The 24,033-nt window shown below is 33.8% G+C and overlaps 1 protein-coding gene across 1 annotated transcript in view; it reads right to left on the bottom strand.

Annotated features, from left to right (window-relative positions):
- The window catches only part of LOC134534864 (ribosomal L1 domain-containing protein 1-like), a 36,877-nt gene that overhangs the window by 6,138 nt on the left and 6,706 nt on the right, over positions 1-24,033 (bottom strand). The window contains exons 2-9 of the mRNA XM_063373506.1: positions 18,598-18,656; positions 17,109-17,251; positions 15,750-15,921; positions 13,892-14,040; positions 10,886-10,997; positions 6,806-6,962; positions 4,878-5,074; positions 2,210-2,419 (exon numbers count right to left, since the gene is read on the bottom strand). Of these exons, the coding sequence (XP_063229576.1) occupies positions 2,210-2,419; positions 4,878-5,074; positions 6,806-6,962; positions 10,886-10,997; positions 13,892-14,040; positions 15,750-15,921; positions 17,109-17,251; positions 18,598-18,656 (1,199 nt within the window). The remainder of the gene's footprint in view (positions 1-2,209; positions 2,420-4,877; positions 5,075-6,805; positions 6,963-10,885; positions 10,998-13,891; positions 14,041-15,749; positions 15,922-17,108; positions 17,252-18,597; positions 18,657-24,033) is intronic.

Raw genomic sequence — 24,033 nt, 5'->3', positions numbered from 1 at the left:
TGAGTTTTACTGTATTTTTTTTCCCGTAAATAGTAAAACACTGAATCCTTTGACGAATCCTATATCAGACCTGCCGAAGCTTCGAATCCCTAGGATTCGGCGGGTATTGGATTCGGTCGCCCCATCCCTACTTTAAAATACATCGTTTTATACGGAAAAGATATCTACACCGGTACACAGCGGCGACGCAGACGATCAGATAAAGATAATAAAGTTTAAAAACATCTTTAAAAGAAAATTTACATGTAAGACAACTTCATATTTCCGAATAAATATTAGATTTCCACTTTAAAATACATCGTTTTACACGGAAAAGATACCTACACAAAACGCTCGGCATCTAATAGCGGGACCAAAAACTACATTCGATGTTTACGAGAGAAGTTTTTTTATCCCAATTGTGACGGCCAAAAATATAGGTGCGACGATTATGCGACTGCGACGATTACACGATAAAATAGGGTACAGTCAAACCTCTATCTATCGTTTTTCAGGGGACCAACAAAAAAATTCAGTAGATGCGGACATTCAATAGATGTGGACTTCACTCTTAAGAATTTTTAAAAAATAATATTTAACCTCAAAATTAGTGTCAGAAATATGTCAGTTACTTGTCATTAAAGTTAAATCAGTTGAAAAATAAATAAAAATGGAAGTATTTTACTTAATTCAATTTACACTTGCAAAAAAAACATAAGCACAATAAATCTACATGGAAATTAAAGTCGTTTTCAATATCCTGAAGTCTGAAATATGTTTACTCATGTCATCAAATGTAGAGCTGTCCTGAAGAAGCCGATTTTGCCAATATTTAATTGAATCGGCATTTCTGCCGACTTCCGATACGCTTGTTAATTTTCGGCCGATATTACTGAAAAACGAGAGAGACTGCCATAACCTAAAAATCCACGAGTACCCTTTTCAGTTTTCGTAGTAGTACTGCATTATTTCAGATCGCATTATTTCTTCGCTACATGTGCCAAACGTACATATAAAAATTTAACATCCTTTTTTTCAATAATGTTCTTTAATTTTAATATGTCATAAATAAATACGTCACCGTCACGGTAAATAGACATCTCGGTTGTTACGGTAACTACAGTGCAAATGTGGTAGCTTTCGTGCTTCTGTAGTAATTATGGTATCGACAAAGAATCTTTAGTTCTTTTTATGGTAATTATCTTAGGATAACAATTGGGTTTGTACTGTAGTTATGGTACATCATCCATATTTCTTCGTACGTTGTTGTTCATTTGTCTTTTCTTCATATTTACGTGCTCCATTACTTGGCTGCAGATTTAAGGTGATATTTACTACTGTATACTATCATTACTGTTTTTATGACGGTTTCTTTCTAAGAAATGGTTATGTCTGCAAAATCTTTATGGTTAAACGATCATCTATTATAATTTATAGTGACGGGACCACATATTTTGAACGATCAATGCGGACAAAACGATAATTCGAACATCGGTACAAGCGGACTTTTTTAACCTTAGTTGTATGGCAGTTTTGCCGGGACCGTAGAAAGTATACGATAAACACGGACAATCGATACATGCGAGTTCGATAGATAGAGGTTTGACTGTATATATTCCTGTATAAGTTGTGACTAGAGACAGTTACCGAAGTGAATTTACAAAGTTTGCATTCAGCTTTGAAATGCAAGTACTTATTCACCTTCTTTAATAATTAATACCCAATTCATTAAGTCGGTATCTTTTTCAAACATAGCTATAAACATTAAGTATAGCCACAAATTTACATGGAAAAATGCAGCAGGATGCAAATAGTACACCATTACAACTTACTCATTACAAACCTGTAACATAATTAACCTTAACCAAAATCCATGCACCCTTTCAGTAAAAACAAATATGACAGAGACATTCATGTTAGGTTTGTAAGACATGGCACATGCTGCACAAAACATACATATTTTTAAGCTCTTCTTTCTGCAGCCATCGATATATCGCTTACAGAAAAGAGCATTGTTTTACTGTATTCACATGTTATTGTAATCTATGGCAATAACTTTAAAATAAACATTGGCCTGGTCATCAAAACAGCGCAAAAATGACAGTGACGTGGAAATTCCCTGGTTAATGATATTACAGCAATTTGTCTCTGATAAACGTATTTATAAAATTTTATTCACAGCTATGTCTTTTAAAATTTTTTCCATAATCTCTAATCTTTTGTTAATCACCTCCATTTTCTTTTTCTCTTCGTGATAATGATCTCGCTCTCTCCTCCACCGCTGCAAATACGACTCCTCTGCATTCACAACCTCAGCTTCTACTTGATCTTCATCCTCAACACCAATCTTCGACTCCCCTTTGGTGGCTTTCTTCCCATCTGCATTGGCTGGTTTCCCAACCTTCTGTCCAAGCTTTCCTTCTGCCGATCGTCTGAATGCCTTAGACAACGAAAAGTACATTTATAATTTCACTATCATAATTATAATGATCACGTGAGGTACTCTGAAAACTAATCTAAAGCATTTCAACTTAAACCAGCAAACTTTATTAATTTACTACACCAATTGATAATAAAATGCTGGCTGCAATACACATTCAACACACACAATTTATAATTAGTCTATATTATCAATGTATACATAAAAAAAAGCTGTATTTTCATTGACTAAAAAAAGTAAAATAAAAAGTGTGCCATTAGTTCGTTATGGTCATGAAGTAACTAATATTTGTTAGTATGACATGATACATTTACTATAACAGTATACATATCATTATTTTTATCCAGCTATAATCCAATTATATAAGACAATTATTCCCCTGTTGAGTGAAACATTTGCCTAAATAGTTTTCCCTGTGCATATTTTCCTCTACTTGCATTTTGCATTCAATCCTTTTTTTAAACTATTATTTGCCTGAAAGTTTTTTTTTTTTACTAATTTTCTTCACCTGACATGTGTAAAGTCATTTCACTTAAAATTAATTTTCAGTAAACATTTTCACCAATAGAAGTTTAGTACATATATGATCATTTTGCCTAAAACTCCAGCATATTTAATGATCTAGAAATTTATTTTGCTTAACAGCATAATGTTAAATGTAATTTTGCCTAAATTCCTGCCACGTAAACTAGCAATTCACAAAAAATGTTTTGCTTAACAGTTATGTATCATAAAATTATTTTGCCTGAAGTATTTTTGCCTACAATTATTGCAACTCTCATAGCTTGCCTAAGAGTCATCTGCTTTCTTAAAGACTTTTGCCGAAGTCATTTTAAATACAATTCAGGAAAAATGACAAAAAACTAATGCTCTTGCTTTAAGTGTAAATTTAAATGTCTTTATGTACTGTTATGGATATTTTAACATTTTTTTTCTGTCCTCTTGTGAAATGTTTCTTTTTCAAAACTCATCCTACATTTTTAACTTAAGATCTCATGCATTCTCTAAAACAGTGAAGACAAGATTTAATTTAACACTAGATTAACATAATATTCACATAAACCAATCAAACGAATGTCAGGAATCAACATCTTATAATTTCAGAGGTACAAAAAATTGCTTGGCATTTCTGTCTGCATTAACGCTTGTCATAAAAATGTGTCTTTTTTGACCATAATGCCAAGCCTCTAAGATTGTTCTTTCGCAAATGAAACAACTTATAAACATGCTCAAATATTTACAAAATAACGCTATGAAACTAGGGTATCATGAAGTTTAACTATTCCCCTTTCTGATACAGACACAATAATACCATTCCCAATACCATCACAGAAACTTGATACTACAACCAACATTTTATAATTCTTGGCCACACTTTATAAATAAGTAATTGGTAATTCATTTTTTATAAAATAAATGGTGACTACATACTTTTATTATTAAATCTAAAATAAAAACAAGCTCATTGAAACACACATCACATATTTGTTGCGTAAATATTATCTTGTATACTCATAATTAATTAACTACTTAGTAGAGACTTAATAATTATTAAGATTTTACTTAAAAAACACAAGTTTATTGACATGATCTGGAAGGAAAGAGGATCTGTGGTCTCCCACACTCAATAATCAAACAAAGCAAGTTTTTTAAAAACAAATTTGTGCAGAAATTCCACCCCCCCCCCCCCCCTAAATGTGCATGTGCAGATGCCTCATAATCGACCAAGAGCTGAAAATCCGCCGATAACCAATACCATCATCGGTATCATAACAGCTTCAACTGTAACTATATAATCAGCTGATCGTAGTTACAGAAACAGCAAAACTTATCTATTTTAAACAAACAGCAAAATTTATTTTAGTTGGAAGGGTTGAGTCCTGCAATGCCACATGCAACTTCCATATAGTACTTATAACTGTATGGAACACACTAACTTTAACACTACTACCATCTGTGTTACTGATTGTAAAGAAGTACATATTACTTCAAAATATCAATAACTCAAAATGAACCGTTAAGTACACAATGGAAGTTTAAACTGTAACAATAACAGCGATGAAAAATGTTTGTGTTACCAGCTGTAAAGAAGATTCATTTTAAAATATTCAATTTGACTCAAATGACTAAATTACTAATGTACAAAATGGATTATCACAATTTTGTAACAAATACTATGATGAAAACCCTGCAGAATTTTACATTTGCCTCGCTCCCCTCATTCCCAACTGAAGCCCCGTGCCATCGAACAATATCCATTACCTACATTCACATTCGTTACTCTGCACGACGTCATAGCTCAACCCACCCTACCAGATGTAGAGAAGTCTCGCTTCGGAATCGGCTTATCGCGTCATCGACGCAAACACACGAGGACTGGCGACATTGCCGGCGTGGCCACGGGGAAACAACCACGCCTCCGGCTCGCCTGGAACGTGGAGACAAGAGGTTAGGGTACCTTGGCTCTGTGCTCTGCCCGCTCTTCGTCGGTCCACAGCCTGTAGGGTCCCCGCTTCTTCCTCTTGACGACCACGTGGCCCGAGGGGTACACGGTGACGACCGCTCCCGGCCTGGTGCTCAGCCTCCCCTTCACCGGCCGGGCGCTGGCAGGCCTGCGGGGCGGCACATGCGGCAACGGCACGTCGTTGGGCGACCCTGCGCACACACACACACACACAACATCCAGGTACCTGAACTAGAGGTGGGTTGTTACAGCAATTTTCAGAATCTGTTCCAACCAATTACTGATACAGTAATGTACTGGTTACAAGTAGCTGATACTTCTGTATCAGCTAAGCAGTAGCGGTACCAGGAAGCAACAACATATCAGCATTTTCGTTACAGGTTACACATCCTCCGTGCCGTCATCACCAGCGTAAATGGTATCAGTTTTCTCTTTTCATGTTCTTCATAAAAAGGTATCAGTTTTCTCATTCTACATTCATTGTAGTGCGCAGTCATAAAAAGGTATCAGTTTTCTCATTCTACATTCTTTGTAGTCCAAAAAAGGTATCGGTGTTCTCTTTCCACGCCTTTCGTAATCGGAGTCTTCAATCTTTGCAAGGAGCACGCACTGCGCACTGAGCGTACTTTGATGAGAAGCCTAAGATGTACATCAAGCTCTGTCCCTGCCCGAACACGCCCAAATATTCACTTTCGGCCTACCTCGGGATTTGTTTTATTTTTGCGCAGGATAAATGAATTCAAATATTAAAAAAGGTTGGTTAGCTTAGCTACATTAAAACTCTTTATAACACTATGGACAGTTAGTTAGGTTAGTATAGCTACATTAAAATAAACAGAGAAATATAAATATATATAAATAAACCTGAGGTTGGCCGAAGGTGAATATTCGGGCGTGTTCGGGCAGGGACAGAACTTGATGGACATCTTAGGCTTCCCCCTCCCCTACATTCTTTACCTTCTTTATCCCTTTTTCGTCTTGCCGCTCCCTCCCCTTTCACAAGCTCCGCCCAAGTGACCGACATCTGCGATCGGGTTCTGCGCACATTGACCGTGGTGTTGTTCCAGGTGAATTCTAAACTGATACTAAAGTACTTGATACTTGAATAGTGTACTCGTTTGCAGTACTTTAAACAGGCATGTATCAGTTACAAAGTAGCAGATTGATTCTCTGCAACCCACCTCTAAACCTGAATGCAGTACTGAAGTATCCTAAATTTCAGTGCGTTTTTGCACATTAATTTAAATAAATTCATAATATAACTATATTTGTTTATAAAGGGCTTTTTATACTTAATAAGTCCTTATTAATAGTTTTTATGAAATTATGTATGTACTTAAAACATGAACAGTGTGGTATACGATTTTGAGCTGTTGATCATATGTATGTAGCCATTGCATCAAACCCTTTATTTTTAGAATTATATCATTCAGCTGTATAAATAAACTTGTAAATGTTTATTCATTCAAAATCTAAAATCTCCATAAGTTCTTCACCAATTGCTTTGAAATTCTGAAACATAATTGCATTCGCATATGCTCATTTTTTTTTATATACAGTGAGATTTATAGAGGGACATATATAGAAAGATAGAGAGATAGCGAGATGGAGAGCGATACTTTGTATGTGTACCTACTTTAAACAAATTACAAAAAAATTTAAAGAGGCATAGCAGTTAGTAGAACGATAAAAATTACGATTTTATAAAACCATAGAAACCTTAAAAGTAGCCACCTGTCTGGGCATGCAGAGCTCAGGTTTTCAAAGGGTCATTCACAAACCACTGACTGACTAACTCATCATTTATTAAAAAGTCACCTGAGTTGATAAATACCAACATTTTGTTGTATTGTTGAGTGTTCAGGAACAAGAAACAGAAACAAAAATTAAACCAAGCATAAAACAAATTTAGAATAACTTACTCAAGCTCACGTGGACAGGAATCGACAAAGAATCTGGAGTCTTGATGTACACAGCAGAAACGTTTTCCCAACCACCAGGGAAATCCTTCGACAAGACAGTGACAACTGAAAAAATGTTCTGCACGATATCTTCAACCGGCTGATTGGAATGGCCAACCTATCAACAAGAACTTACACTAGTATCACAAGACCCAAACAATTCCTCTACACAACAATCTTGGGCCTGCTTGCGCAGGTGTGACTTAAGAGGTGATGGAAAATATTAATCCATTTAACTAATCCACAAATTTGTTGCTATAATGTTCTTTACCTGACTGTGCAAGCCAGCCATTTTGTCAAACTTCATTAATGCACCATAAACTTTAGGGATTTTAATTATAAGCAAGATATCAATGATAATAGGTCTAAAAGGCTTTATTAGAGTCCTTTCAGTGTATAATCAAAATGAGAATTAATGAATCTGTTGTGCAGAATGCCATACTGGCAAGGTACACAACAAACTATATGGGAACCAGTAACAAACAGTAAAAATGGATATTGATAATTTTTTAAGTACTTACAACCCCTAACATCCAGAACTACAGCCAACACTCGCAAGCAACACCTCTACTTATGTATGTGTGTTGTACTGTTATCTGATAAGGAACTCTACATAACAGGGATCCAGTGTAGCTCCCTGTATATGGCAACATCTACTACGATAAGCACTAGTAACGTGTTTTCTCACATAATCGTCGCACTTTTTATTCTAAAATTAAGTTCGAAAAGTTGGGGTGCGACGATTATGTGGAAAAAAAATTATTGTTGGATAAAGTTATTTATAAAAACAATACCCATTCATGGAAAGTACGTTTATTTAAAAAAAGTGAAGTATAAAAGAGCACGCCAAAAAATTTAAATTAATAAGTCATGCAACAAAAACCTTTCAACTTTAAACAGGAAAAAAAAAATTGTGATACAAAAGCAAGCCAAACGAAAGCGTAACTATCGCCGTATACACACCACGAAAGAGTGCGGGCCATCAGATGTAGTTAACTCTGCACTCGACAGAGAGCGCGCGTTGCATGCATCGGCGAGATATCAATATTTGGCTACGTGTGCGCGCTCTATACGGAAAGAAACATAACCAAGCATTAATAATTGCAACGAGCGCTGGCTACAATTTTGTTAAGCGGTACACCGCGGCGACGCAGACGAATAGATGAAGGTTATAACATTGAAAAAGTCTTTAAAAGAAAATTTACACATGAGACAACTTTGTATTTCCGTTAAATAAGTAAGAGGTAATGTCTGAATAAATATAAGATTTCTATTTTAAAATATATTGTTCTATACGGGGAAAAAAAAACACACAAAGCGCTCGGATTCTAATAGCGGGACCAAAAACATGATGCAACGTCTACGCGAGAGGTTTTTTTTATCCAAATTTTGACGCTCTAAAATATGGGTGCGACGATTATGCGATAAAAGAGGGTATTTCCCAACCAGTGTTAAGACTTTTTACCTCCTCTATATGTCCTATGTATGAAGCCACAGTTTTGATGTGTATTATAATAATTTGACATACCAATTAGGACTGATTTGAATAAGTTCATTCTTTATAATCAATATTCTTATTTCTAGAATGTGTCAGCAAGTTACCATAACTCTAACACAACATAGCATAACAAAATACACCAAATTGAACCTAGGTTCAGTGCAGAGTCCTGTTTTAGCTCATTTGGACATCAATCTTTATGTTTATCTGAATGTCTTGTATATCATTTCAAGAATATCACCACCCGTAAAAATATTAACATTTCATTACTAAACATCAAAATAGTGGTCACTTTTTTGTTTACTTTTGTTTACTTGTTTACACATTTAACCCAATATTAATTTAACCTAATAACCCTAACATATGATCTGTTCATTACTAGATGCAAGGTGTCTACCAGATATAGTAAATGAAATTCCCTGATTTTTCCAGGATTTACAGATCTAAAACTGAATTTTTCCAGGTTTTCTTTAACACAATTACGACATTCACGAAACTGAAAAAACTGCATAACAGTACATTGACATGTTTCAAAGTACTTAAACTACTTAAATTAGTAAAAAAATTACCTTCTTCCAGACGTGGCCAAAGTGACTCAATTGATGGCAAATAAAACATGCTGCTACAAATATTTCACACACTTACTTTTGCAAAACATTAGTAAAAGGAAGCTCCATCAATTTTGCAGTGACTCAACTTTTGCGTCTATTGCACTTGCTTCTGAACGAGCCAAATCCAACACTCAAGCCTTCTTCAACTGCAATGCCTTGATCTCCTCTTCAACTCATCTTTTTTCTGCCTTCTTGTCTGTAGCTTCCTTTTCTTTTTGTTCTATTTGCAGGGCTTCCTTACGCCTACAACTAGCATTTCTTACATACTGTAACATGGACTTGGTGATATCAACATGCTCTACACCTCCAGAACATTGAACAAAGTCGTACACTTGTCTCTGTGCAATCAGTGTTTCTTCCTGCAAGTTTTCAGTCAGCAGATTAGAATTCACTGAAAATCCTCTTTCCAATGATGCATTTCCATGGGAAAGTACCAACATCATCCTCACAAACTTTAGAAGGCCTGTTTTGGCAGCTACTGTATGTGCCTTAAGAACGAGCATCGACAAGTGATCAAGGCGCCCGTCTTCTCGAGAAAAAGACGAGAACAGTGCTTCAGAATCTTGAGAGGTACATACCAACTCATACGATCGCTCAATTTTATCAGCTTCTTGTCCTGATATCCACCTGTTTTGAAGACAACATTCTAAACTGTACTTCACACTCTGTTGTTTCCTCACACCCAAATTTAAAGCCACAGATGGACATAAGCAGGAAATTCCCTTGGTAAGTTTGTACTTCAGGGGACTTTTGTCTTGAAGTTTTTTTACCATAACCATAGATACCTGCAGAATATTTCGAACGTCAACAGAGGAGAGAGCTCCCAAAAATGCTTGCAGTAAACACTGAGATGTGGTATGCCCCAAGAACACTGACGTTAAGTAAGCTGAAACAACTTGGTATTATCCGAGCGCGGGAAGCACATGCCGCAGCACGTCATGTCAGCAGGATAACAGACCAGCTTAAACCATTTTGTATCACGTGATTTGACGCCACTTCCAAATCCAATGTAAACAAAAGAAAATGGATGTAGGAACTGTTCGTTATTTACCATTCAAAAATAAAAACGGGAGTGGATATACACTTGATGCTACGTCAATGCGAGCTGATCAATAAACAAAAAACGTATTGCCAACTACAACCTACCAAACAAAAATTCCCTGATTTTTAAAAAAATTCCTTTATTTTTTCATGATTATTCCCTGATTACAATATTCCCCGATTTTTCCAGGTTTTCCAGGGTCGGTAGACATCCTGTAGATGGCTCATTTTCTTGTTAACAGTAAAAAAAATTCTATCTCAAGTTCTGGACGAAGGTCAACTCAAGATGTAGTTTTTGGTCAATTTTATTTAAAAAGCCATATCTGCTTATAGTAATTGGTTATCATTATACTGTACTCAGAATAACTCAACATTTAGTATAAAATATTTCATCAATAGAAAGTCTAATTTTTAAATACATAACTTTCACATAAGTTAGTCCATAAAATGTGCAAATTTCATGCTATCTTTAGTCCAAATGGTTTCAAATTTGGTTTAAACTTGATGGCTAAAATATAAGAATGATAAAAAAATGCAATAATTTTGTACGTTGTTGGCTTTCTGTATTTATAATAAAATACACTATAAGCTATTCATGAAACATTGTATAGTCGTGAGCAACTCTATATTGGGGGAAGTTTTTTTTTAACTTTGGTTTAATTAAAATTTTGGAGTACATGTTTCCAAAACACATTAACATTGGAATCCTTTTTAACAGAAAAACTTTCTTTGCACAGCCACATAATTTATGTATGGCAATGTAATCTAAATGATTTGTAGGCATAGAAAAAATTAGAGAAGACTTTTGACAAATAGGAATTAGGCATTATATTTATATTGTACACAGAATTTTAAAACTACTCAATATACCCACACATACGTAAGCCTTACCTTAATAGCATACGAGTCACCTTTCCCATGGATCAGCATTGTCGTTTTAGAGAGTGCCTCTTCAATTGGCTCCTTCAGATTACCATCGCGTAATTTTACTGGAATGGCTGCACTATTATAATCAAAAAGAAATTGCTACCATAAATACATTATTCACTCACTATTAAATTTCTTGCACTGCAAAAAAAAAATTTCGATGGTAAACATTTAAAGATGATGTATAACAATAAACTGATGGTATGGCTAGAAGCTAAAATGTTCATATTAAAAAAAATATTCTGGTTGGATGTACTACAGCTGCCAGGGTTTTGTTTCAAGAATTTCCATCGCGCTCAACGGGAATGTTGTGTGTGAAATAAATAATATAATTTTAAAAAAATTATTTTGCTTTATTTTTGACTTGAATGTGTCTTACTTGACCGTCTGGCGATAAGGCCAGAAAAATTGTGACACCAAACGCGACAAACTCGGCCTATCGTTCACAACTCCACTGGCTCAACTGACTCCATAGAACATCAGAATCATCAGAGAGCATATCCACATCCATTACCAAACAATTTTCTGCATTCCCCATCGATTCTTGCAAGGTAGACAGCTGAGGCTCGCTAGAGCACAAATTTTGGGGGCTCGTTTTGCCCCACTGGCTCATTTCCATACTATTTTTTTTTATTTAGCAGTGAATATCAAATTTATTATGTGTATCTAACATTTTTTAGAAAACAATTCAGTAATATTTTTATATTTCACGCTTCACAGGAGTTAAAGAAATATTGCTGTAAAACACAGTAAAGTGTAACATACATATATATATATATATATATATATATATATATATATATATATATATATATATATATATATATACACACACATATACACACACACACACACACGGAACCGTGCAAGGAAAAAAAACTGGCAATTAATTTTCTTAAATCAGGTTAAATCTTCAGTTTGAAAAGTGTTACGATAATCATATGTATTGACAACATATAAATACAGAAATTCTAATAATTTTTCATTTTATTTGTTACATATCAAAAGCAAGTATGTTCAGTCACACAAAAAAATCAAAATTTCTCAATTAATCAATTTGGCTTCATGCATATTACAAATTTTAATTATAACTGTTTGTGAATGAGTCCTGCTTGCAGAATTAAGCACCGCAATCTTATTTATATGTATACAAACGAACAATGAATTTACTTTACTAGGATATACAAAATTTACTGATTTTGCTTTGTGATATAGGTATTAAAAATTTAACAAAAATGCTTTGGTGCTTTCTATAGGTTTTATTTATGTGTGCCTTCTTAGGCTAGAATAAACAAAGCACATGGCCAGACGCTGCATTCTGCGAGCGAGGACCTTATTGTCGGTTACTTTTCGCACAGCCAGCTCTTTTCCACGTTAGCGAAGCAAACAAGCTCTTTGTTCATGTCCCCAATCATACTACTTCAAACATGTATACAAAGAAGCTTTATAAGTAAAAAATAAATTCCACGTGTACGAAGTCGAGGGCACAACTAGTCATAACATTTGTGGTTCCTAGGACACAGTTCTCATGCTAGGCCCTAATTTTATAACTGAAACAGTTCCTAACTGAACACTAAATCCAATCCAAATTTAATTTATCTTAAGTGTTAGCACTGGAATAAATGTAACTAGTCCACCGTTAAGCATGAGAATATTATTCTCAAAACAAATGGAAATAAAATTTTAATGCAGTTAATATTTCACAAATCAGTTAATGTCTATTAATTATAACAATAATTCAAGTAAGATCAGACATCAAATTGCAATTCAATTGGGATTTTGTTCAAAGCTCAATTCAGAAAGTCATAAAATAACTTAGACGTTTCTTGACTTGGGCTATCACTTACCTAGAATAGGGTGACTGATTTCAAGTCCAAATTATTGCAAATTATTACAATAGCGCTTAATTTACACTATTGTATGTGTTATATATATATATATATATATATATATATATATATATGTGTGTGTGTGTGTGTGTGTGTGTGTGTGTGTGTGTGTATACACACACACATACATACACAAACAGATACACACACACAGACAGATACACACACAGACAGATAGACACACACACACACACTAACAGATAGACACACACACACTAACAGATAGACACACACACACAGACAGACACACACAAACAGACACACACACACAGAGACAAACACACAGATACACATAGACACAGACACACACAAATATATATAATACTGCATATAATACTGCAACAGATATTACAGCTGGGTTTACTCTATTAACCAAGCATCTATGGCAATAATACTAACACCAAAATTCAGCATATTATAAGCTGGGGCCAATACAACACGCTAGGCAGCCATTCACGCTGCTACCAAACCCTCTCTAAATAAGATATCCCTATTGGTTAAATGGAGCAGCTTATGACTAATGCATTTCTACATTAACAGGCACATCCAAACATTTATATGTATTTAGTTTAAAAAGAGTTCTTTTTAATAAAATGTATCAGGATATGGCCCAAGAAGAGCAATGGTTACACAAATGTCAGAAAAACTAATAATCAAAATAGCGATCTCTCTTGAAATTAATGACATCTTAGATTCAAGTAAATAATGAATTTTTTAGATTATATTATCTAAATTAAAGTATGGTATAAAACAAAAAAGAAGACGACTATGTATCTATACAGAGGAATTACATGGTCTTCTAGTTCATAAATTGAAAAACCAAAATAAGTAATGCACAGTTTCATTTAACTGTCATTTTTTTTATTTCAGTTTAAAAAATTATACAGTGTGTACTGTACTTAAAAACAACCTACCGAAACTGTGAAAAAATGCACTGTTTAAAGCCAGCGACAGTTAGATTGAAACAGATTTCTTGCAGAATTTTGGCAAAGTAATCACAGAAAGCCACCATCTACTTTACTGAACGTCAGGAAACTAACTTGAAGGTCTTGATTCAGCAGGAAATGGGTAACAAACTTACTTGAGCGTGTAGTTCAGGTACTTGCCGAAATGCTCGGCCACCTGATCAAGTATCAGTACGTCCGTGAGGAACACATCAAACTGCTGGCACAAGCGTCTCTTCTGCTCATATTCGCTGTACTCTGTCTGCAATTGCTGCAGGGGCATCACCTGTTCATAGAATAAACAGTTTAAAAAAAAACTAATCATTTACTGCATGACATACGACAGAACTGTCAAAAGTGAAACTCATTTACAAGCTTTCAAGGGTCTTAAACAAAAATATTTTATCTGGTGATTGCTCTGTTATCAAGTTTATCCCTTGATCCAGATGGCCAGATCATTGATCCTGAGATACATGATGCTTGCCTTTTTAATTAAGTACGTTGAAAGAATCTAGCCAAAGAAAAAAACTTCAATATCGCAACAGGAACAAATTGTCAGGTTTTTTTTTCTTTTGCATTCGACTTGCGATCATATTCATTGTTACCACATCACAAGTTTTTGTTATGGCAGTGACAATTCATTTTCTACATCGGGTTACGTGCGATAACACGTAAAAAGTTGGCGCTTCGGGCCTCCGTACTGCTAAAAAAATCCCTGTCAATGGTTGACGCTTTGGTATGTATGCACAGTAGGGACTCATGTAATTTATTTTAAGTTATTTTTTACGTTACATTGCGCTACAATATCCAAATCAAAAATATACACGTTCTTATACGTATATGGAAAGCCACAGGATCGGAAACGTAATTAAAGTACAGTGGCGGCCGCTTCACTGCATAGGCTATCAAAAGTGAACTACAAATGGTAATTTCTCATAAACCTGTAGGAATTAAAAAATGCTGTTTACAGGATTAATAGAGGAATGTGTTTAGTGTTAAAAAAATATTTCCTGAATTGTATTATTTAGGGAAAAGCCGCAACGCAAGAAAATTAACTTTTATTTGTCTTTAAAGACAATGACACATCTATAAAATTGTCTTAGGATGACGTTTAAAGTATAAATGCATATTTACAATTCCTTCGCCACTTTTTTTTTTCCTACGAATGAAATTAATTAAACTATTAGAAATAGAAAACACTTTTTCTTTTTTTGCCACTGTAGAACAGTTGACAAACTAAAATATTGTAGAACTACGCAAGTACAACTGAAAACACACTACAATGGCAAAGGAATGGAATGGTATTTTCTTTCCAAGACGATGCTAACAGACATGTAACTGTAAGTGTAATGTACCTTTTATATATTGAATAAACAGCATTAGCCAGCACTAATGTGTAGTGCTCGTGTTCTAGCACACACACACACTAACATTTTGGTTTTTGCATACAATCCTATTTGAACAATCTACTTAAATGACGGTATAACAATGATTATAAACCAAAACGTATAGTGTTAAAAGAAAACCTTTTAACATGTTAAACTTCACAGGTGGGATAATTGAATTTTAGATAACAAATATTATAAGCAGGAAATGCACTATTTGTGAAACGTTAAATGCAGGACATAAATACGTTGTCCTTATGGGGAAAATGTCGGGACTTAAAAAATTTTATGTTATAAGCAGGATAACATTATAAACAGGAACATTATAACAAGGTTCTACTATGGTTATTCCTATTCAGTAATATACAGCCTATGTGCCTAGTGAACCACGCTGGGGTTGACAACCCACAAACAGCATAAATTTGGTTATTCGCATGAACTAGCCTGCATCCTCTCTAACAATCCACATGTTTATTCAGCATCCCCCCCCCCCCCACCTTCCCCACCCAAGGGTTTCGAGCCCGAAAAAGGTAATTTACACCTCACTTAGTTTTACACATTTACTGGTTCAAAAGATAACATTATAGTTCAAATCTCTGAAATAGCTAACCTGTATCTGTCGAGTGATCCCTTCCTGAGAAAATAGTTCCTTATAATAATTCAGAAGAGGCTCAAAATATTTGCGATATTTTTTTCTCTGCAATTGCTTCTTTTGTATTGTCGAATTGCGCACAAAAAGACAAACATCGGAAGTGTCCAGGATCGCTGGATGTGGAAGCTTGCTGAAAGAATTAAAACAATCATGTAACAAGTCACACACATTTTGATTTTTTTTTCCATTCTAAGTTGCAACTCATTTTAAGTAATTTTCCATAACTGGTAACTTTGTAAAGTATTTTTATAAACATACTGGTGTTTCACGAGTCCAGGTGAACATATTTTTTGCCATCAACCTAGTGTGCATTAACTAAGCATAGTCCTCAATTATTCTTAAAACCACTCCCGAGACCAATAAAAAAATCATATTACGTTAAGATACTACAGGATGTCTACAAATTTCTAGTGAACCAAGTTCAGGGCTTTTTCAAGATTAAATAACATTTTCTTACAACCCCTTCTATACACTGGTAATTGTTAAATACCTATAATATGCAAACACAAATACCTATAACACAAAATAGATCTACTATTCTCTGGAAAGTAATGATATTTTTTTAAGCTTAAAAATTATCAGAGATAATTTCCAGATGACATAAGTGGACAGTCTCCAACTAGTTATATTTAATGTACAACTATAAACTTAAGTGGGGGATCAAAAACTAAATGCAAGTTGGAAATGCTATTGCAACAAAATGTTAGGACTTTACAACATAACTGTTGATATTGGGAATTTTTCGGGAATTGTTAGGACTTTCATAACCAGTCCTCCAGTTTACTTTTTTTTGTCACTTCCGTGACCTCTATTAGGCAATATCCTAAAAAAAATCACGGGAAATTAATAAGCTGAACTGAATGTAATGGAGTCTCTCAACCAAATTGCTGTGAAAAGAGTTTCAATTGACTAGCGTTATTTTTCTTGATAAAAGCTTTTTATATTTCAGCAAATATTATTATTCATTAATTATAATGAATTAATGCAACACATTAAAACATAAATGGTTTTAATAACTTGAAAGTTTCAGAATGAAGGCGGAAAAAAACCCTGAAGGTTATATAAAATTAACTAACAAAATATACTCATATAGTGACAATCATTCACAGTGTTGCAATCTTTATTGAACGTGGACAAGAGCCTCCTGTTATGACACTTGTATGTCGAGTAATGATTGGTAGTTTCAGGTGACACCTGACCTTGACCCTAGGGTAATGACTCCGGACACAAAAAAGCCTCTTGAAGAAGCTTAGCTAAATTACTCAATAAACATATCTTTATAAGTAATATTTGGGAAATAAATATTTATTTTCGTACCAACGTAACCTCGTGAAATTGACTTTTGGGACTCGTAAAGACACAACTTGCATCATGATTGGCTTTGGCTCGTCGCCAAACAGTTGACTGTCGTCCATAGTTTTTTCGTTGAGGTGCAACAAAGCCTGAACTGCATCTGCCACCTGAAAATGCATTTCGACATGGTAACCCTTGTATCATTTGCACTGGCGACGAAAATTTACAAACCTTAGAAACAAGATTTTATGTTTTAATTTCTAGGCCAATTTCATTTTTAAAACAGGAGATTCCAGTGTTATTGTTTTTGTTTTATAAGTTCAGTTTATTCATAAAGAAAGTACATTATTAGGTATTTACTATACAACAAATATGGCAAACAAAAGTTTCTTAATACCTATTTATTTTACCAAAAAAAATTCATTTAGATTGTGATACTTTATGCATGTATACAAATAAATAATTTGTAATAAGCATATCTAGGACCTAACTATTCAGAAAAATGAAAATCAAACAGCACATATTTGTGTGTTTGAAAATTGTACGAACTTAAATAATGTAAAAATGAGTTAAGGGATGCAAGATCAAGCAAAGTAAACTTAATGCTATATAAATTACATTCATAGAATTTAATATAGCAAAAGATTACTTTTTGGTGGTTTAAGTTAAGTTTCGTTAAAAAACCAACTAAATTCCAGATTTTAGAAACATTTTGTAACATATGATCTACAAACTTGGTTTAATGGCATGCTTTGACGGTGTTAAGTTGGTTTCTTATCGCAGTTCACCATAAAATCTTGTCCCTAGCAATCATAATTGTGATTTATGAACCAACAAACAGACAAAAGTTATTTTGTAGTTGCATTTGATCCTGCTGCAGGTGAATAAATGGAGACAAAGACGTAATGCAATACCATTGAGTGCTATCAAGAATCTCTACAGGATGTTTCATGCCTGAAATTTATTCTGTTTTAGTAATTTTCATTCTTATAAAAATAGTTTAAAAGTGAAATACGTAAACATAACTACTTGTTCGCCCTCAGCGTATTCTTGAAAACTTTTTGTAACCACACACAATTTGGATACCTTGAGTATTTGTTTAAAACTGAGTGTTTTTTTTTCTGAAACTCTGCAAACAGATGGTGAGCCCAGATAGGTGGGGCCGTTAATGCATATTCTCCCAATTCCATAGCACTTTTAGGTAAATGCTGATTAATGGATGGCACCAAGCTGTTGATCAGCACCTAGGGTCAAATTATATTTTCAAAAGAATTAACGTTTCAATTTCTTGAGAAATTGTGAATTTTTTTCTTGAGTAAAAATGACTTGTTTTAACTCAATAGCACTTTGTTTAAACCCAACTGATTCAAAATCCACATTACGCAGGCCTTCAAGTTATCAAAATTAATTTCTGGTCAACAGTGAAAAATACAACCACAAATCTTAATATCTAGAAATTCTGAAACATAATACCATTCTATTCATTGTTTTTACAACTGATTTCCATACATACCTGTTCATGTTTTATCAATTCTTCACCTTTTTTCTTTAGAACTCCCAACTTTTTATTACCTACAAAAAAATTAATTTTCATTATCGGTTACATGTGTACACAAAATATATATAGTTTCCAAATAATCAGAAAGAATATAGCTTTTTTAAAATATAAAATTTTGAAAGGTGCTAATGGATATAGTCTAGTTTACAAACAATAGTATTTATTTATTTCCTTGTGGGTGGTTGTCACACTACATGCAGTTTCTTTGCCTGTAAATTTTTATATTTCGGACCTTGATGATAGTTAACAATGCACTAATTCTCCATACTTACATACCATACGTGAACATCACATAATCCACATAATCATTCTACAGAATTTCATGACCTGTGGTGAAAGAGGAATTCAATGCTTCCACTATTATTTAAATTTTTAATAATTTCATTGGTTCAATTTTTTTTTGCTAATTTTGCAAAAAAAAAAATTGGTGCAAGTAGCTTTCTCGAGAGTAAGTGCATTACAGATATTTTTTAATGTGGGAGAAAATTGTAGAGAAGACTGGCCAATGAAAATTAAAGTTAAAAGGAAGATGCAATTGTTGGAAGTGATTCACGGCGTGGTACGAATATTGGCAGTCATATTGACACAACCCTGAAAATTACAGGTAAATAATTTTATAAGGTAAGAGCCCCAGAAGATTTTTTTTTACATACAGGTCTGTAAAATTTAGTTGGCTATGCATTAGGGAACAAGTAGGTCAGCCAGACACCCGATACCCGAAGGAGAAAAAAGTAGTCAGCAGTGACAGTTTACAAGGGCACTAGAAAAGCACACATTAGTTAGGTAAACAAACAAAACGTAGTCAGGAGCGGGCTTCACAAGCCAGTGTACTTGGGCAGAATGAAGTCAGTACGACGGAAGCCACAAGACACAGCCCCACAGACGTAACTACAACTGGTGAGTGACCATTCGCATGAAATTTCCACGATAAGGATTAAGTCACGGCCATAGGCCAATGCTTAGAAACACTGGAGGGGCTTCTCTCCTTTTCAAACTCTTCAAATTTCAAGCTATTAAATTTTTCATAAGATTGAATTGGAAACAACGTTATTTAAATACTTAGACAAATTATTAAAATCAAACATTAACAAAAATCATGAAAGAGAATACTGAGAGTTAAGTTGGTGACTGTAAAAAACAAAAAACAAAGTAAACAGAAACATTCTAGGACTCAATAAAATGCAATGACCGACAAAACTAGTAGTTAATTCAATAAAGTCTTATTCCCACTAGGGACAGAAATGGTTCTCTCATGTTTTTACATGGTTTAATGACACTGTATAGCATTGTTCATAAAAGTTATGAAAATACCATAATTATGTGAAGTTATGTGAAAATTTATGTGAATCTTGATTAGCTTTTTTTATTGTTTTTTTAAGTACTATCTTCATGTATAACCGAAAAGGGGCTCATATTCCTTCCTGTCATCCGGAGGGACACCAGGAACCTTATATTCACTTGAATAAAAAGCAAAAAGAAACTGTACGAAGATTTTCGTAATAATATATTTAAATGGGTGTCACAAACAATGGTAGATTAGAAAAAGAAATAGCCAACATAGCGACAAAATGTTATTAGAGTGCATGTCGTAATTTTTATGTAGTATAATTGCACTTAGCCTACGTCTTTAGCACATTAATTTTTTTACGGGGTAAAAGCATTTAAATAAAGGTTTTAGGTAGATTAAAGTGTGAGTAAACGACTGATAAGTAGGCATCGCTATACAGAAACAACATTGATGGAATTTTTACACAAAATTGGTTCTTAAGGAAATTACATATGAGTAACCTAAATAAAATAGCTTTCATTATCATATTATGTACATGAATGGTTAAGAACCTTGTATATTTTATAAAACCCATAATTTAAAAATCCTAATGCAATAAAAAAAAATTATAAATAAATGGCACTGCAAAATATATTAGAACGGTTGGGATTATAGCTAACTAAACAATATACCACTTGTTACATAACTCTGTATTGAGTTGCATACTAGAATAGGTAGGATTGTAGTACCTATACTTTACAATACCTCAAATATAAAAATTTTAAAGAAATGTAAAATTGAAAGAAAAAATTTTTAATAAATGGTAATGCCAAATGTATTAACATAGTTGGGATTCTAGTAAACTAAAGGATACCAGATGGCCAGCCTGGTGACAGTATCATCAAAATGCATCAGTTGGGGTAAATATGTAGTTGAGCGGTATTTGCGAAAAAAAAATGTTACAAATCCGAAAATACCTTTATTAGACGCTCTTCAACTTCCTCTTTTCATTAAAAGTGGCGGGGCTAAGAAATTCCAAATACTTTAGGAGATATTGAATTTTTAAATTTCATCATATGTAGTTGAGCGGTATTTGCAAAAAAAATGTTAAAAGTCCGAAAATACCTTTAGTAGATGCTCTTCAACTTCCTCTTTTCATTAAAAGCGGCGGAGATAAGAAATTCCAAATACTTTAGGAGATATCGCCGTTCTTATTTTGCATACAAGACCTGTGTTTATCATTCGACCGTCGCCATTTTTTTTATTTTGCCGTGTGTTTGTGAATGCCTAATTAATAAAAATGGTCGATTAGGTCAGGTCAGTTACATTATAAATACTTTGAAACTAAGCGTACATTAAAAATAATATGAAATTATTTCAATGGTTCTTTAGTTTTTAAGTATTTATAATGTAACTGACCTGACCTAACAAACCGGGACAAAGGATGAACAGTATCAACTCACGAAAAAAATTTTTGTTACTTATTACTTGCGCAACAATAAAAAATAAGACTTTAAAATTAGAAACGTTAAAAACTCGCCTAAGTTGGAGGCGGTAATTAAACACAGTTTTAAAACAATAAATGAACTAAATAATCACGTATTGTTTAATTTGAATTCTGGCCTATCACGATCAATTATGTGACATCATTATCCAATAAAAAAATAGATTACTCTTAAACAAGAAACAATGCGGAATGCCACATGAATGCACTGGTATAATTGTGATGAAATTTAAAAATTTGATATCTCCTAAAAGTATTTGGAATTTCTTATCTCCGCCGCTTTTAATGAAAAGAGGAAGTTGAAGAGCATCTACTAAAGGTATTTTCGGATTTTTAACATTTTTTTTCGCAAATACCGCTCAACTACATATGATGAAATTTAAAAATTCGATATCTCCTAAAGTATTTGGAATTTCTTACCTCCGCCGCTTTTAATGAAAAGAGGAAATTAAAGAGCAAAGAATAAAAGTATTTTCGGATTTTTAACATTTTTTTCGCAAATAACGCCCAACTACATATTTACCCCCTATTGTTTTTCCTGTGCCCCCATTCAATGCAGCATGGATGAAAATAACAACACTGAGTAGGCTACTACATGGTTGATTTACTACCATGCAAATGGATGTTTTCAAATTTAAAAAAAATATATGTAATGGGAATGCTGATTAAGTCCAGAGATATTGTGTAGTAACAATTAAGAAAATCTATAAAATTTTGATGTGGAAATTATTTAAAATGATACAACAAATTATTTGCTGTTATTTGAAATGTTTTCCATTAATATTCACTACTGTGCGATTCGTAAACCACGCATATTCCCTAGACTTCAAAGAGCTTCAAAACTACCAAATTTTACCAAGTACATTGCATTTGAAAGAGTTGTTTCCTTATGACAACCAATTTAAGTAGAGGTTAGGTCAAGTGAAAAATGGTATTTTCGGGTTAACGGTTGGTGTAAAATAGTTATAATTATCACCTGTAATTAAAATATGACATAAATTTATGTTGAGCTTTAATAGCGTAGAGGAGACTTTTTTTTACTAGAGATTGCCCTGATTATTGTTGCAACTTCACCCTTAGGACTAAAGCATATCTAAGTCTGTTATCAAAATGGCAGGAACTTTAATGTCATTACGTTACGGCCGGGACCATGCCTGTTTTTAGCCTAATTTATTTCCTATTTCGGTAAATCTGTATTGTACGGATTAGCGCCAAAAAAAATCGTAAAAATATGAAATAACTTTCATTGTATGCTATCTTACGTCCTCTTTTCAGAACCGCCTGCGGAGATTAAAAATTCCAATTACTTTTGGAGATATCGAATTTTTTAATATTCATTTTTTGGCGATTTTTTTAAAAAAATTTTTAAAAAATCCGAAAATACCTTTATTCTGTGCTCTTTAACTTCCTCTTTTCATTAAACCCGGCGGAGATCAGAAATTCAAAATACTTTAGGAGATATGGAATTTTTTAATTTTCGTGATGTGCACTGATGCGGAGTTCAGCGGGAAGCCTACGATTCACACATCCTTCTGGACATACCCGAATACTCACGTTGGCAAGACTTCTTTTCTTAAAATTAGCAAGAAGTAATTAAAAATACTTTAAAACACGGTGGATGGTTGGTTATATTAGGTAAGTATAGCTACATTAAAATAACTGTAAAATCATTTTATGGTTGCTTAGCAAATAACTTTTTAATGGCTGTATCCGAATACTGGCCTAATGGATCCCTTAGCTAAGGGATCCACTAAAGGTGCATCGTAGTGGACGCGGCCATCTTTGTGTTGAATCCGAATTCTCACAAGGGATGCCGATGCATCCCTTCACGCATCCACTAATTCGAGATTTCTAGGGATGCGACACTCGCATCCACTAACGCGTCCCTACATCCATTAGCTTCGGAATCGGGTTTTATTTTGTTTGTGTATAATATTACTTCAGATTTTCAGCATAATATTTGTTTAAAACATTATAAGCGAAAGTGATAACTTAAACAGAGACAAATGAAGACGTTAATAAATATAAAAAAATACGAATTTAAATTTAAAGTATAATTCAAAACTCATAAGTATTTTTAAAGTTTACAATTTATAAAATGTATTTTATTTGGATCGCTAACATCTATAACATACACGTTACATTATTTTTTAATTGGTAGGTATTTATTATATACGTTTTGCTGAATATTCGTAGATATTCCTACACAAAATGGCTGCGTGAACATTAGTACGACTGACAGTCAACAGGTGGTGCTAATAGTAAAAGTATTCGGATACTATCCATCCATTAGAAATGCGTCCTCTACATTGTGGCTGCATTTGCTAAGGGATGTAGGGATGTGTGTGCTAAGGACGCATCCCTATGTATTCGGATACAGCCAATATGTAGCTATCCAGCGCTAGGAAACCGTTAACATGATTTCACAGTATTTTTAATGTAGCTATCCTAACCAAATCAACCATCCACAATGTTTTCAAGTATTTATAATATAGCTAACAATACCTAATTGACCATTAGTTTTCTAGAGTTGCATATTTATTTACAATAAACAAAAAAAAAAAAACCGAAGATGCACGATCGGGCGTTCGCCTCTCGTCTGTTGAAAGAAGGCTTGCCA

The sequence above is a fragment of the Bacillus rossius genome, chromosome 8 (assembly GCF_032445375.1).
Source record: "Bacillus rossius redtenbacheri isolate Brsri chromosome 8, Brsri_v3, whole genome shotgun sequence".
NCBI lineage: Eukaryota > Metazoa > Arthropoda > Insecta > Phasmatodea > Bacillidae > Bacillus > Bacillus rossius.
Note: the sequence above shows the minus strand (reverse complement) of the source record. Positions and strands in the feature narration are given on the sequence as shown.